Source organism: Marmota monax, unplaced genomic scaffold (genome assembly GCF_021218885.2).
Source record: "Marmota monax isolate L192 unplaced genomic scaffold, Marmota_monax_Labrador192_F-V1.1 WCK01_AAM20220418_F8-fsc00195, whole genome shotgun sequence".
NCBI classification, from domain to species: domain Eukaryota; kingdom Metazoa; phylum Chordata; class Mammalia; order Rodentia; family Sciuridae; genus Marmota; species Marmota monax.
The window spans coordinates 1979900-1994497 of NW_026691979.1; the positions used below are offsets into that span (position 1 = coordinate 1979900).

At 57.2% G+C, this 14598-nt stretch overlaps 1 protein-coding gene across 3 annotated transcripts in view; it reads right to left on the bottom strand.

Annotated features, from left to right (window-relative positions):
* Positions 1-14598, bottom strand: part of Myom2 (myomesin 2) — a 66802-nt gene that overhangs the window by 44482 nt on the left and 7722 nt on the right. For all 3 annotated transcript variants that reach the window (XM_046446435.2, XM_046446441.2, XM_046446448.2), the window contains 6 exons: positions 12967-13105; positions 12698-12855; positions 11566-11658; positions 1645-1733; positions 1513-1563; positions 550-714 (listed from right to left, as the gene is read on the bottom strand). In XM_046446435.2, coding sequence (XP_046302391.1) covers positions 550-714; positions 1513-1563; positions 1645-1733; positions 11566-11658; positions 12698-12855; positions 12967-13105 — 695 coding nt within the window. The remainder of the gene's footprint in view (positions 1-549; positions 715-1512; positions 1564-1644; positions 1734-11565; positions 11659-12697; positions 12856-12966; positions 13106-14598) is intronic.

The following is a 14598-nucleotide window of genomic DNA, read 5'->3' on the forward strand; positions in this document are numbered from 1 at the left end:
GAAGGCCTTCCCGTGGTCACAGGCCTGCAGCATCCGTAAGACGCTGGATAGGACCTCAGCAGACCTGGCTGGATCCGGGCCTTGAACAGCCTTGGTGCCTCCATGGAGGGCCGCAGCCCCCCAGGCTGGTCACACTGGATGGTCTTGGGTGTCTCACCAGTGAGGAAGCTGGCCAGGTGTCACGGCATCCCCTCCTCTACAAACAGAGCCACCTGGCTGTCCCTCAGCACACAGAGAGCCATGCCAGCTCACAGTCCGCCCTGACAGTGGCCAGCCACGGTGGGCGGGGCATGTGTGGACGACTCCTCTGGGTTCCATGTGGGCAGCCCTTGCATGGGGCTGTGGACACCACACAGGCACGTCTGGATTCAGGAAGCTCCTCACTACCTCTCCAGGGTTCTCCCAGATGAAGTTCAAGGTCAGTGTCGGCTGCCCGTCCCTGGCTTTGCCACCACAGCAAGCCCTGTGGCAGGGAAGGCCGACCCATGCCAGCAAGCATCAAGGGTCACTGCTACCCAGCACTCTCAGCGCGGGCGGCCAGACACTCACCGTCCCTGTACCACTCGGCCCGTGGCTGCACCCTCTTCAGGTCTGGAGTCACCAGCAGCGTGCACTTGAGCGTGAGCGTCTCACCCTCTCTTCGGAAGGTGACTCCAAATTTCTCCAAGAACTGAACATCGAAGTGTGTGTACGGGATCACCGAGGACAGGGGCACTGCAGGAACGAGTGGGACAGTTAGTGCCGTGGCAGCTTCCGCTCAGAGGTGCCCTGAGCACAGCAGAGAGCTCCACCTCAAACTGTGCCCCCTCTCGGGAGCCCTGCCGGCCCAAACGTGTGTCCAGCACATTCGTAGGCTGCAGCCCAGCCCCCACAGGTTAGCAGACAGCGGCTCTGGAGGTGAGCAGGGCTGAGTGAGGTCCTGAGGACTGGTCTCCGCAGGTGTGGGCACAGCAAGGACATGCCATCTGCAAACCAGGAGGTGGCCCTTGCCAGAACCCATCCTGCCAGTGCCCTAGTCCTGGGCTTGCTGCCTCCAAAACCCTGAGAAATTAGCATCTGTTGTTCAGTCACATAAGCCACAGGACTGTTAGAGCAGCCGAGCCGAGCCAGGTCGGAGGCAGACCAGCATCCCGGAGTCAGATCCAGTCACTCAGGCGCAGCTCGGACCCGAGTCTTGGACTTAAGCACAGGGCCGACTCCCTACCTCATACCCAACTGAGGCCTCAGAAGTCGCTCCTTAGTTTCAAAATGAACAGTGGTCATTCATCAATAGTGTCATTTTTAGTGCGTCAAACGAATTAACTAGACGCAGCAGTGTCGGCAGACCAGATCTCAAAGGTACGTTTGGCAGGGGTGTAAGGGGTGCGTGTCAGAGGAAAACCAACTGTATATGTTTTAAACCTAGGAGTCTAACAAAATATAACTTCAAAACTAAGATTTGACCTTACTTAGCAACAAGTTCTCCCTTGGACGCTGTCTGCACACGTGTTCCCAGACCCCAGCCCCACTCACGTCCGATTGGGAGTCCCACGGAGTAGAGTGGCTCCTCGTCGCCTCGGAACCCTGCAGGACAATCAGGTAAACATGGCAAAGAAAGAGACCAGCAGGGCCCAGGCTGGCCGCCCCCCCGGGGTGGGCACGCACTTCTCACCACCACCGCAGCGTTGGTTGACACCTGACCGTGCCCATTGGTGGCCACTGCCGAGTATGTCGCAGTGTCATCAAAGTCCACCCTTGAATAGAAAAAGCGAGTCTGTGGAGCTGCTCTGGAAAAGCCGGTGACCTGAACTTGAACAAAGACATCCCTCGAAAGCAAACCCCGTGACCTAGATAGGCTGCTCCTCAGCGTGTGTTCAAGAACAATGCCAGCGCTACCGTGGGGCGGCGGACGGCAGCGGAATTAATTATAGACAGAAGAACATCTGATCCCAGACCACAGCTGGGCTTTGACTGAGAAAGAGAGGACGCAGGTGTTGAGAGCCTTGGTTTCACCCTGGGAAGCCCCTTCCGCCTGGGCCTACGACTCTGCTCAGGCACTCAGGCTCCTGGACCCCCACCTCCAGCAGAATCATTGGGCGGGGACTAAAGGGGCAAGACCGGGGCCTGCCCCCGCTCTGCCGAGAGCAAGGACTCCGGCAGGGAAAGCCAGGCCCCTGGTCAGCATGGCTGGGGCCACCGGCCTGGGAGCCATGACAAGAGGGTCCAGGGAGCCTAGGAACTTGCACAGGGAGCCCCGTCTCCGGGTCCTGATGACCTCCACCATGACAGACAGTGCCTGCACTTGGCACCGTCCCTAACCCTCCAGGATGACAGCCGGCATAGGTGCACGAGAACTCAGGGAGGCCCAGAGGGACCAGAGTTTTGTCCGGCACAAGCAAGGGGGTTCCAGACGTGTGCAGAGACCCACTAACCTCCCAAGTGAGCAACGCCCTGCTAGACAGCAAAACATACTCCGTAACCCAACCTCGCCCCTCAACAGGATTTCCAGTTCCTAGGGGGTCATGCCCAGGACCTCGAACAAAAGGGTCCCCCACATGCAAATTCCTCCATCAGGACATATTAAAAAGACTGAGCTGGAGGGCTGGGCTGGGGCTCAGTGGTGGAGCGCCTCCCTGGCACGTGTGAGGCCCGGGGGTTGGTCCTTAGCACCGCATACAAATAAATAGAATAAAGGTCCATCAACGTCTAAAACAAAAAGCCTGAGCTGGACCCTACCTGAGGCATGGGTGCATGTCCACCCCTGGGAACCTGGGAAGACCATGACCTGAAAATAGCAGAGCCCCAGGCCTCGGGCCGGCACTTCCACACAACCCCAGCTGTCCTGCAGAGGCCCAGCTCAGTCCTGCTGAGACCGCCCCCCCACCCGAGTCTCAGCAGCGGGGTGTGAGCAGCAGTTCTACCTGGGGTTTCCCTGTCCAGGCCCTCTGCTAGTGACGTCACAGTGACCCTCTCAGGGACCCTGGAAAACAGGTGCTACTGTCCCACTCCTGTGGGAGAAGGAATCTTTCCCCAAATCTTTGGAAGACTTGGGGAAATGAGGTCCACAGACCCCAAACATTGCACTTTTGGAGCAGTTTCCCTCCCAGACCTGTGGTAAGATCTTCATCTAGAAAAGAAACCACACCCCAAAAATTACACTGTTGAAAAAAGAAGAATTTACCAGAGTCTGAATTTAAAGTGCATTAAGAAACCGATGCCCACATGACAACCCATCCCTGGGTCATTAATAATTTTATTTTCTTCTCTTTTCATCTAGGAGCTAGAAATATTTTCTTTGAACAGACAATACACCACCTCCCATGAAGGGAAGGGATGGTTCGGAGGCCTGGCCCCCTTCCGGTACTCCTTCCCTTCCTCCTGAGCTTCAGTTCAGTCTGCTGTGTCCCCTGGCTCCCTTAAGTGCCATTGCTCAAGGGAGAAATCAAGCTGAGACTGAGTGCATGTTTCTGGCTCACCTTGTAGCCACAGGCCCACTGCAGAGCCATGCTCAACCAGGGTTCTGGTGTCAGCTCCTTAGGAACCACTCTGCCCTTGCACCTCCTAATGTGCTGCCCGACACACAGCTACAGTGTGGTGCCAGCACACAAGTCCCGTCCTCGTGTGGATGCCTTTCCCATGTCCTAGGTGGCTCTGCCTGGGGAGTGCACATGCTCACGCCCACCAGGACTGCCCGAGCACACCTGGGCTGGGCTGGGGGTCACTACTCTCCTTATCCATATTCACTCACTGTTTGTGTACTTCTTTCAAACAGCATTGTAATTTCCTAAGTGCATTCTCCAAATAGAAATACGCCCTTCTGGGATAAGCCCTAAGCCTTTCTCCAATCCCACCCCTGCTAGCAATAACTCGACAGACAGAGAAAAAGCAGAGACCCATCCACAGACCTGGCTGGAAGTGTTCGGGGTCAGAGCACCTGGCCAAGAGGCAAAGCGTCCTGCACCAACGGCCCAATCAAAATCCCCTAAACTGAAGCCCATGTGGGGGTCACACAGGGACAGGCCAAGCCTTGGAAAGGGGGAGCCAGAAGCTCAATGCAACCACCCAGCCACACAGCAGAGCCAACGGGGCAGCCCCACGCAAGATGTCCAGGAGTGGCCAGTCAACAGGGCAAACCCTGGCTCCTGACTGCCAAGGGAAGAGAGGATCTGTCTGGACCTCAGGGAGCAGGGAGAAGATGGCCCAGAGACTGGAATCAGTCACCAGAAATCTCACCAGCCTCTCTACCTGTCAACACCCTTGGGCTACAGTCAGTAAGGTGGTCTCCAAATTGCACTCCAGGGTTTTCAAATTGAATCTTGTGCTGAAAACATCCTATTCATTACGTTTTTTAGCGATTCTTAAACCTGTAGTAAAAGCCTGTGCTCAGGCCCATCATATCCTCAGTACATGACAAAGGGCAATAGCACGAATTTTGCATGACAGTCAAATCTGATGTGCTTGGGCCTTGGGGAGAGTTCCTACTACCTGAATCATGTCCTGAGACTTCCGGGTAAATCTTGCTTCCTTTTGCAACTATCTATCCTTGTGAATCGGGGTTTTATTCTATGTTGGGCCATCAGATCCCACAGGGAGGTAGAGGATAAGACTTGAGTTCATCAGCCACAAGTTGTGCTTCAACTCTGTGCTTAATGGAAGGGTAATGACCCTGACTGATGATTCTCGTCGGTTCACTTTGTCATGAAAAACCGTGCATACTATAAACCCTTAGAATGTATGTATCCAGCACCTACGCTTCCCGCTTCCCGAGAGGAACTCTATGACTGGATAAACAACGTACTTGGAAAACCTTGTGATTTGGGAGACAATGTTGCCTACATGTCATCAATTAAGATGTCTTAGCTGAACTCCAGGACCAGGACCGGAAGCTCAGGAAAGGTCCCCTGCACGCTCTGCGCCACACGGGCCCTGCTGGCCCTCACCTTCCTACAGAACACACAGCTTCTCCGTGTTCTGAATCTGGATGGTGGCTGCCTCCTTTTCCTGAGCAGGGAGGAGCTCGAGGAAGGGGAGGGACATAGAACACATGGAGTCCAGCGGAGCCTGCGGGAAGGAGGGGAGCAGCAGGCTGAGCCTAAGAGGCCGAGGCAGCAGCCTGTCCCTGGGCTCCCAGTTTGTCCTCACAGACAGACTGGAGGCACAGGGTGGCCAGAGGCACAGGGTGGCCAGAGCCACCTAGCGCATTAGCACCAATTAGCTGTCAAGTAACCCATTAGCGCTTCGTGCTCACACCCAGGGCAGGACACAGGAAGCGGAGAGCCCTGTGCCCAGAGCTCGCACCTTCCAGGCTGGGGCGCGCCCAGGGCAGGTCCGCGGGCTTCCGTCTGGTTTTTAGGAGAGCCTGTGGGCTGTAAAGTGACCAAGACCCACTGACTTATGGCAGTGGTCCCCAGAGCTGGGGACTCCCAGGAAGGGCTCCACAGGCGAGGACCTCCACCTGCTCCTGTTCCTCTCACTCTTTCCACAGGTCTCTCCAGTGAACGTTTCACAGAGCAGAAAACATACTGCAGTAGAAGTGGACATGTCCCAGACAAGCACACACGTACGAGGAGAGGGCACAAAGGGGTCTGTCCACGGCTGGTACTGTTCAGGGCTGCGGAAGCACAGTGCCTGGGGCAGAGGCGGGAGGCAGCAGGGAGGCCAGGAGGCCAGGAGGGGGAGGTGCCCAGCCAGACTCTGTCTGCAGCTAAACTGAAGAGGCAAGAGTTGATCCCACCCATTACCTCAGTAGGACCCAGCCTTCTGCTCCTCCCCAGGCCACACCAGAGACAGTGCTCAGCAAGCCTGGGGTCTAATTCCAGCCCTGACTTCATGATGCAGGAACTTGCAAGGGTTTTATTTTCTACTTGGACAGAGTCCCAGAATCGAGAGAGTTTTCTTTGGTCTCAAATTTTAGAAACTTCCACAGGGCACTTTGCCTCCCAGGGTCTCAGTTCAAAGCGTCCCCAACACAACAGCAATTAAGAAACTAAGGCTACTTCGTGTTTCCAGATGGGCAGTAAATCCCTTGTGGGTAGACAAGGCCCAGTGCCCTCAGGTGCTAAGAGGCACGGACACTGGACTTAAAATTTAACTCAAATCACAATCTAAATGCCAAAGTCCAAAAATCAAGTACAAGAAAATTTTGGTCCTAAAAACATTCTGCAAGGAGTGGGCAATGGTGGCGTTGCTAATGGAAAGGCAGGTTCTCCTAAACACCCACAAGATATAAGAACCACATGGGCCCCTGTGAAGAAATGGGTCTCCATTCAAGCCAGTGTGGGTCCTTAGAGAACACTCACGAGCACATAAAACAGTGTCAATCACAAGTTCAGATCCGAAGAGTACCAAAGGGTGAGCTGCTTTGGCACTTTAAAAATTCAGCTGCAGTAGCCAAAGACTATTCATAGGAGCAAATGTCATCCTGGGCGGAGGGGAGCTCCGTGCCAGCCCAGGGAGGGGTGGAGAACACATCCACACCCTGCGATCAGCTCGGATCAGATGGTGTGTGCTCAGCACTTCGGAATGAACAGCTGAGATGAGCTATAATTTGTGGGCTTCCCTGTTGCTCCTTTCCTGAAGAACATTAGTATTTCATCTACTAAAACGTAATGATGGGGATAAGAAGACTGAGAGAGAAGCCAGTCTTAGAAGTTTCCTTTCCCCAAATTTCCCAAATATTTGCAGGTTTGTTCAAAATGCAGGGCGTGGAGGACCCCTGGGCGTGTGGATGACTGAGCTGTGATCTCCCGTCAGCCATCAGCCAGCTTGATCTGAACTCTACTCCACTCTGCTCCACGTTGTGCCTAGTGTCCAGTGTGAATGCTGCAAACATCCCTGGCTGACGTTCCTCCTGCTTGAGAAGGGACGTCACTTTTCTGCTTAAAGCAATGATTAAATACAGCTTGGTACCTGCCCCCGCCAGTCACAGCAGACACCCCTAAAGGTCAGGACCCCCGCAGAGGCACAGGCTCTCTTCCCAGCCTGAGTGGGAAGGCAGGAGTCAGCAGAAACAGGAAGCAAGAAGAGCTGGTGAGGGGAAGGCAAGGGAGTGCTGGACAGGAGTGAACCAGGTGCATTGGCCTCTGCAGCACAGACAGGCACTGGCAGAGAAGCCCCTGAACCCAGCTCCAGCCAGGCTCCACCAGCCTTTCCACCAGTATCAGCCCCCAACAGGTCCCCAAGACCTGGCACGATGCTTAGCTCTGGCAGCTCCCTCCATCGTGGTCTCCCTCCATCCTGGTCCGTCTCCACCCTGGTCCCCCTCCATCCTGGTTACCCTCCATCCTGGACCCTTCCATCCTGGTCCCCCTCCATCCTGGTCCATCTCCACCCTGGTCCCCTCCATCCTGGTCCCTCTCCATCCTGGCCCCCTCCATCCTGGTCCCCCTCCATCCTGGTCCCCCTCCATCCTGATTCCCCTCCACCCTGGACCCCTCCATCTTGATCTCCTCCATCCGGGTCCCCTCCATCCTGGTCCCCTCCATCCTGGTCCCCCTGCATCCTGGTCCCCTCCATCCTGGTCCCCCTCCACCCTGGTCCCCCTCCATCCTGATTCCCCTCCATCCTGGTCTCCTCCATCCTGGTCCCCTCCATCCAGGTCCCTCCCCATCCTGGACCCATCCATCCTGGTCCCCCTCCATCCTGGTCTCCTCCATCCTGGTCCCCTCCATCCAGGTCCCTCCCCATCCAGGTCCCCTCCATCCTGGTCCCCCTCCATCCTGGTCCCCCTCCACCCTGGACCCCTCCATCTTGATCTCGTCCATCCTGGTCCCCCTCCATCCTGGTCCCCCTCCATCCGGGTCCCCTCCATCCTGGTCCCCTCCATCCTGGTCCCCCTGCATCCTGGTCCCCTCCATCCTGGTCCCCCTCCATCCTGGTCTCCTCCATCCTGGTCCCCTCCATCCGGGTCCCTCCCCATCCTGGTCCCTCTTCATCCTGGTCCCCTCCATCCTGGTCTCCCTGTATCCTGGTCCCCCTCCATCCTGATTCCCCTCCACCCTGGACCCCTCCATCTTGATCTCCTCCATCCTGGTCCTCTCCATCCTGGTCCCCCTCCATCCGGGTCCCCTCCATCCTGGTCCCCTCCATCCTGGTCCCCCTGCATCCTGGTCCCCTCCATCCAGGTCCCCTCCATCCTGGTCCCCTCCATCCTGGTCCCCCTCCATCCTGGTCCCCTCCATCCTGGTCCCCCTCCATCCTGGTCCCCCTCCATCCTGGTCCCCTCCATCCTGGCCCCCTCCATCCTGGCCCCCTCCATCCTGGTCCCCCTGCATCCTGGTCCCCTCCATCCTGGCCCCCTCCATCCTGGTCTCCTCCATCCTGGTCCCCTCCATCCAGGTCCCTCCCCATCCTGGACCCCTCCATCCTGGTCCCCCTCCATCCGGGTCCCCTCCATCCTGGTCCCCTCCATCCTGGTCCCCTCCATCCTGGTCCCCCTCCATCCTGGTCCCCTCCATCCTGGTCCCCCTCCATCCTGGTCCCCTCCATCCTGGTCCCCCTGCATCCTGGTCCCCTCCATCCTGGCCCCCTCCATCCTGGTCTCCTCCATCCTGGTCCCCTCCATCCAGGTCCCTCCCCATCCTGGACCCCTCCATCCTGGTCCCTCTTCATCCTGGTCCCCCTCCATCCTGGTCCCCTCCATCCTGGTCCCCCTCCATCCTAGTCCCCTCCATCCTGGTCCCTCTCCACCCTGGTCCCCCTCCACCCTGGTCCCCCTCCATCCTGGTCCCTCTTCATCCTGGTCCCCCTCCATCCTGGTCCCCCTCCATCCTGGTCCCCCTCTATGCACCCTCCATTCATACCTGACCTCCTCCATACCTGATTCCCCCACACCTTATCCCCTCTGTACCTGTCCTTCCTTCATACCTGATCTCGCTCCTCACGGCTCCCCACCATGTGGGGCCTCGTCACACTGGCAAGCCTCAGCAAGAGCCCTCTAGGTGGCTTAGCCGGGTGCCCTCACCCCCAGTGCCTTCCTCACTCCTGCTCAGGCTCTGCCCCATCCTGCTTCCCGCCTGCTCCTGCTCCTGCTGTCCTACAGTGCTCCTGCTGTCCTACAGTGCTCCTGCTGTCCTACAGTGCTCCTGCTCCTGCTGTCCTACAGTGCTCCTGCTGTCCTACAGTGCTCCTGCTGTCCTACAGTGCCCCTGCTCCTGCTGTCCTACAGTGCTCCTGCTCCTGCTGTCCTACAGTGCTCCTGCTGTCCTACAGTGCCCCTGCTGTCCTACAGTGCTCCTGCTGTCCTACAGTGCCCCTGCTCCTGCTGTCCTACAGTGCTCCTGCTCCTGCTGTCCTACAGTGCTCCTGCTGTCCTACAGTGCCCCTGCTGTCCTACAGTGCTCCTGCTGTCCTACAGTGCCCCTGCTGTCCTACAGTGCTCCTGCTCCTGCTGTCCTACAGTGCTCCTGCTCCTGCTGTCCTACAGTGCTCCTGCTCCTGCTGTCCTACAGTGCTCCTGCTGTCCTACAGTGCTCCTGCTCCTGCTGTCCTACAGTGCTCCTGTTCCTGCTGTCCTACAGTGCTCCTGCTGTCCTACAGTGCTCCTGCTCCTGCTGTCCTACAGTGCTCCTGCTGTCCTACAGTGCTCCTGCTCCTGCTGTCCTACAGTGCTCCTGCTGTCCTACAGTGCCCCTGCTGCCCTACAGTGCTCCTGCTGTCCTACAGTGCTCCTGCTCCTGCTGTCCTACAGTGCTCCTGCTGTCCTACAGTGCTCCTGCTCCTGCTGTCCTACAGTGCTCCTGCTCCTGCTGTCCTACAGTGCTCCTGCTGTCCTACAGTGCTCCTGCTCCTGCTGTCCTACAGTGCTCCTGCTGTCCTACAGTGCCCCTGCTGTCCTACAGTGCTCCTGCTCCTGCTGTCCTACAGTGCCCCTGCTCCTGCTGTCCTACAGTGCTCCTGCTGTCCTACAGTGCTCCTGCTGTCCTACAGTGCTCCTGCTCCTGCTGTCCTACAGTGCTCGGGCTCCGGCTGTCCTACAGTGCTCCTGCTGTCCTACAGTGCTCCTGCTGTCCTACAGTGCCCCTGCTCCTGCTGTCCTACAGTGCTCCTGCTCCTGCTGTCCTACAGTGCTCCTGCTGTCCTACAGTGCTCCTGCTGTCCTACAGTGCTCCTGCTCCTGCTGTCCTACAGTGCTCCTGCTCCTGCTGTCCTACAGTGCTCCTGCTGTCCTACAGTGCCCCTGCTGTCCTACAGTGCTCCTGCTGTCCTACAGTGCTCCTGCTGTCCTACAGTGCTCGGGCTCCGGTTGTCTTGTAGTGATGGCACTGAGCACCCTCTCCCTCAGCAAGGCTCTGTGGGTTGGCATCTTGAGTTTTTTCCCTACGGTCTTCAACCAGTGTCAGAAAACCTTGTTCTTTAACAGATCCCATATATGCACTTTTTCATTAAAAGCAGTAGGAAATACTTTGATAGTAAACACGAATCTGGGCAAGGCCACGGGAAGCTGTGAGCCGGCTGAGCCTCTTCCAAGGCCTCCGGGCACTACGGAGGAAGCCCACCCCGACGCTGCTTACAGTTCATCTTGTGTTCTAACGTCTCACACTTTCCACTGCTAACACCACTCCCTCCTCTTTCCCCACAGGGATTAGGCATAAATCCCTAAGCACACAATCACACGCACACCACAGATCATGCACGTGTGTGACACTCACACACTTGTGATGTGTGACCTTGGACCTGAGTCCCACAGTCACTGCTGGGCTGTGGGGAAGTTCAAAGCTCTGCTGCCTCCTGACCATCACCTTCAGAAGAGAATGTGCTCAGGAAGGGCTAAAGATTCATCCAAGTCACGGGGAACCTGAGGTCTTTCACCTCCAGGGCAAGTGTGCACTGTGATTACAGTAATGAAGTAGTCTCGTTGGTTTAAAAAGTGACAGTTGCACCATCAGATGGTGTCCTGGAGGGCTGTGGGTGGAAGAGGAGGCATGTGACATTCTGATGCTGTGTGAAAGGTCAAGCCTGGAGGATGGGCTTTGGTGGCCAGCGTACCCCAGCATCTAGCATAGCACAGGGCACACCGTAGGTTCTCAGTGACGGCACACTGTAGGTTCTCAGCACAGGGACGGCACAGCTCGCCGTTGGAACAACAAAGTGTCATGAGCTTCCGTGTGCACATGCCATCTGTGGCTGTGTGTCTCTGAGTCTGTGTGTCTCTGTGTCTGTGTGTGCTGTGTCTGTGTGTGCTATGTCATGTGAGAAAAGACACAGCTAGATGCACAGCGAAACACTGACTGAACGCTGGCCGTGGGCACAGTTTTATCATAATCATCTGCACCTTCTACAATTGTTTAGTGTGTTGCGAGGGCAGGCGACCAAGGCCAGTCCACTGGGCAAGGCCTGAGCTGAGGGTCGTGTCTCAGGCCTGGCAGCGAGGCAGTCTGCTGAGCAGGGGTCCTCTGGATCGCCCTGCATTTTGGTGCAGTTAGGAGACAAGCTCTGCTCGTTTTCTGTAAACCACTTCTGTCTTTGCTCCCAGAATCTGTGTGCTCAGTCCTGGCACCAGGGCCAAGGTGAGGCCCTGCCTTCTCTTGAGTTTGAACAGATTCCAGAATGCAGTCCCAGCGCACACCACCACCCACAGGTCCTTACCTGTTGATCTCCAGAGTGTGCACGCCATACTTGCTCTCAATCCGGTACTTCCCTGGCTCACCTGCCTGGCAGATCAGGCTGCCGTTTTTGTACCTGGTCAAGGAAACCTCTATTTTAGTTTAAAGGCAGACTTTCCCAGCCCCCACACTGCCCTCTAACGCAGATCTGCTCTGCCAACGCCTGGCCCCTTCCTCAGCACCACACAGGGGATGCAGAAGGCATGAGGTCCATTTCTAGTTTGCTTTTTATATATTTTATATTTTTATTTTTATTTATTTATTTTGCAGTACTGGGATTGAACCCAGGTGCACTCTGCCTTTGAGTTACCCCCGTTTTTATTCTTAACTGTGAGACAGGGTCTCACTAAGTTGCACAGGCTGGCCTTGAACTTGAGATCCTCCTGCCTCAGCCTCCCAAGGGGCTGGAACACAGGCCTGCACCACTGAGCCTGGCTCTGTTTGGGGTTTTCTTCCAGGCTGTGCGGCATCATTAGGCCTGTCCAGGCAACCTCTGACCTGCAGAAGGCCACCTCCAAACATCTGCTTGAGCCTTGTTAGAAGTTCAGAAGTTCATTTCATTAAAAAAACAAAACAAAAAACTGTAGCTTGTGCTAGCTAGGTTGCAGCCTGGCCGATCAGGCTAAGTGTCCCTGGAGCCCGTGGGGCCAACCCTCAGCACTGACCCATGGCCAAGGAGGGCCCCCCTGAAGGGCAGAACTCCCTGGGCCTCTGGCTGCCACCTGGCGGTACCGACCCACCAGGGAACGTACACACAGATACTTGGTTTTGCAGCAGATGCTGAAGCAAGCCGGGTCTGTGGGGGGTGAAGATTCAGCTCTTCAGTTCTCATGCGCTCCCTACCACAGGGCAGACCCGTGGGCTTGGCGCCCAGAACCAGCAGTGGTGCTGAGGCCAACTGGGTGAGAGCAGGGCTTGCAAACACAGGGCGGTACAGGGAGCTGCCTTCAAAGTGCTCTGGAAGATGGGCTGAGCCGACGGCACTGAACGCCAGCACAGGGTTAAATGGAGATTTGTGAGTTCCTATTAACCTGTCTCCACCTCCTGCTTCTCCAAGTGCCCTTCCTGGAAGGAGACGCAGTGGGACCTGGTCCCCCCACAGCAGAGCCCCTCACCATTGTACCACGGGCGTGGGGAAGCCCTGCACGGTGAAGCAGAGCCTCACGGACATCTTCTCCCAGACGGTGTGGGACCTCAGCCGCACCAGGATCTCAGGGGCCCTGCTCACATGCTCCTCAAACGCGTGTCTCTCCCACGCCATCTTGTCCTCTACCTGGCACACAGGAGCAAGAGTGGTCAGGTGTGGTGCGGCATGGCTGGGCGCCAGGCACTCACCACCTGGGAGGAGGCGAACCGCGTCCACCCCCGTCTGGGCTCCTCCTACCATGTGCTGCAGGGCGTACTTGTCCAGCTTGTCCCGGGCCTGGGACCGCGCCAGGTGCACGTTCTCCTCCAGCTGGGCCAGCTCACTGAGGAAGCGCTCCCGCTTGGCCTCTCCATAGGAAGCCACCAGGGACTGGTACCTGCAGGTCCAAGAGGCTGTGTTAACGTCAAGTGCAGAGAAGACGGGGGGGCTGACCGGCCACAGGCCCTCCTGGACGCCCAGAGTGGGTCGCGCCACCTGCACTTACTCTACCTCTTTCTTTTAGAGTGTATTTTGGGGAAGAAGTTGTGAAGAAGAGCATGTGTGTGATGTATGAAGAGAACAAGGCAGGAGGGACATGCTCAGTCTTCTTGGGCCATGACAGACCCCACTGTAAAGCTGGCCACGTTCTAGAGACCTGGAGCAGCCGTGGCAAACGCCACACTCACCCCTGGCCGCCTTTGGCACCGGGGAGCTGTGTGTGCTGGTTGGAGACTCCAGAGAACAAGGACTGCTGCAGGGCCAGAGGGTGGGGGGACTGTCCCTCAGGGAGGGCCAGCCCCTGTTCTCATGGACACGGAACTCGTGCCCACAGGCACGTAATAAAGACGGTGCCACTGAAGCCAAGAGGTGGCCTCTTCCTTTGACGAAACAGAGGGCTCGGCTGTCTTCTGGGTCGGAGACCAGCAGTCAGAAGCTGCTGGACGAGAGCCACTTCTGTGTTGGCTCTGACATGACCTGACGACTGGGAACGCGGACCAGTGTGCGGAGCCTGGTCTCCTGTGCAGGCTGTGGTTTCTGAACCAATGTGAGAGTCAGCAAGCCTTTGAATAAACAGTGAAGAAAAAGTCTGTGTTCCAGAGAGGATAAAGCAAAAGACGTGGAGCCTCCAGTCCGTCAGGATGGAGAAATGGCTGAGAGCTCACAGCCCGCCTTTGTGAGCCCCTCCACTCCACCGGACCCCACGGCGCCAGGGATGTCCTCAGAACCGGGCCCTGCGTCCCAACCTCCTCCCCCTCTCATCGGGCACCCCACTGGCCCCACCAGAATCGGCTGCTCTCGTTGCCCTGGGGACTCCACCCCACTCACAGAAGTCTCCCCACCGCACCCTCCTCTTGAAACTCTGTCCTCCCACGGAGCCCCTCCTCGCCCAGCACTGCCCATGGCTCCCAGAGCTCTTCTAGTCCCTCTGTGGGCTTTATGAAGACGACAGCCTGCATCCTGTGTCCTCCTCAGGAGGAAAGGGCTGGACTACTGTCCCCAGTAAATGCCCGCACTAGGACTCGGGGTGATCTGGTGCCCGTGGGGTGGGGCAGGTTGTGTGGGAGGCCCGGGGAGGAGAAGCTGTGGAAGTCAGAGTTGGTGCTTTGCCATCAGAGGTGGACACCAGGCCCCAAAGCCAGGCTACCAGAGCTGGAGGAGCCTTGTGCCCAGGGTGTTGGGAAAGTCATCCAGATCAGAGGTGACCATGGGTGTCCTGCAACCAGGTGCCGGGCTCCCGTCCAAGGCCCTTCCCACAAACCCACGGGCCTGACTGCAGGTTGGCAGCTGCCCAGACCCCAAATAAAACTCAGACTGAGTGCTCTGCACTTGAGATCAGGATTCCAGAAAATTCCACAGCTTCTTCACACAGAGCGTGACACAAGGCCAGCA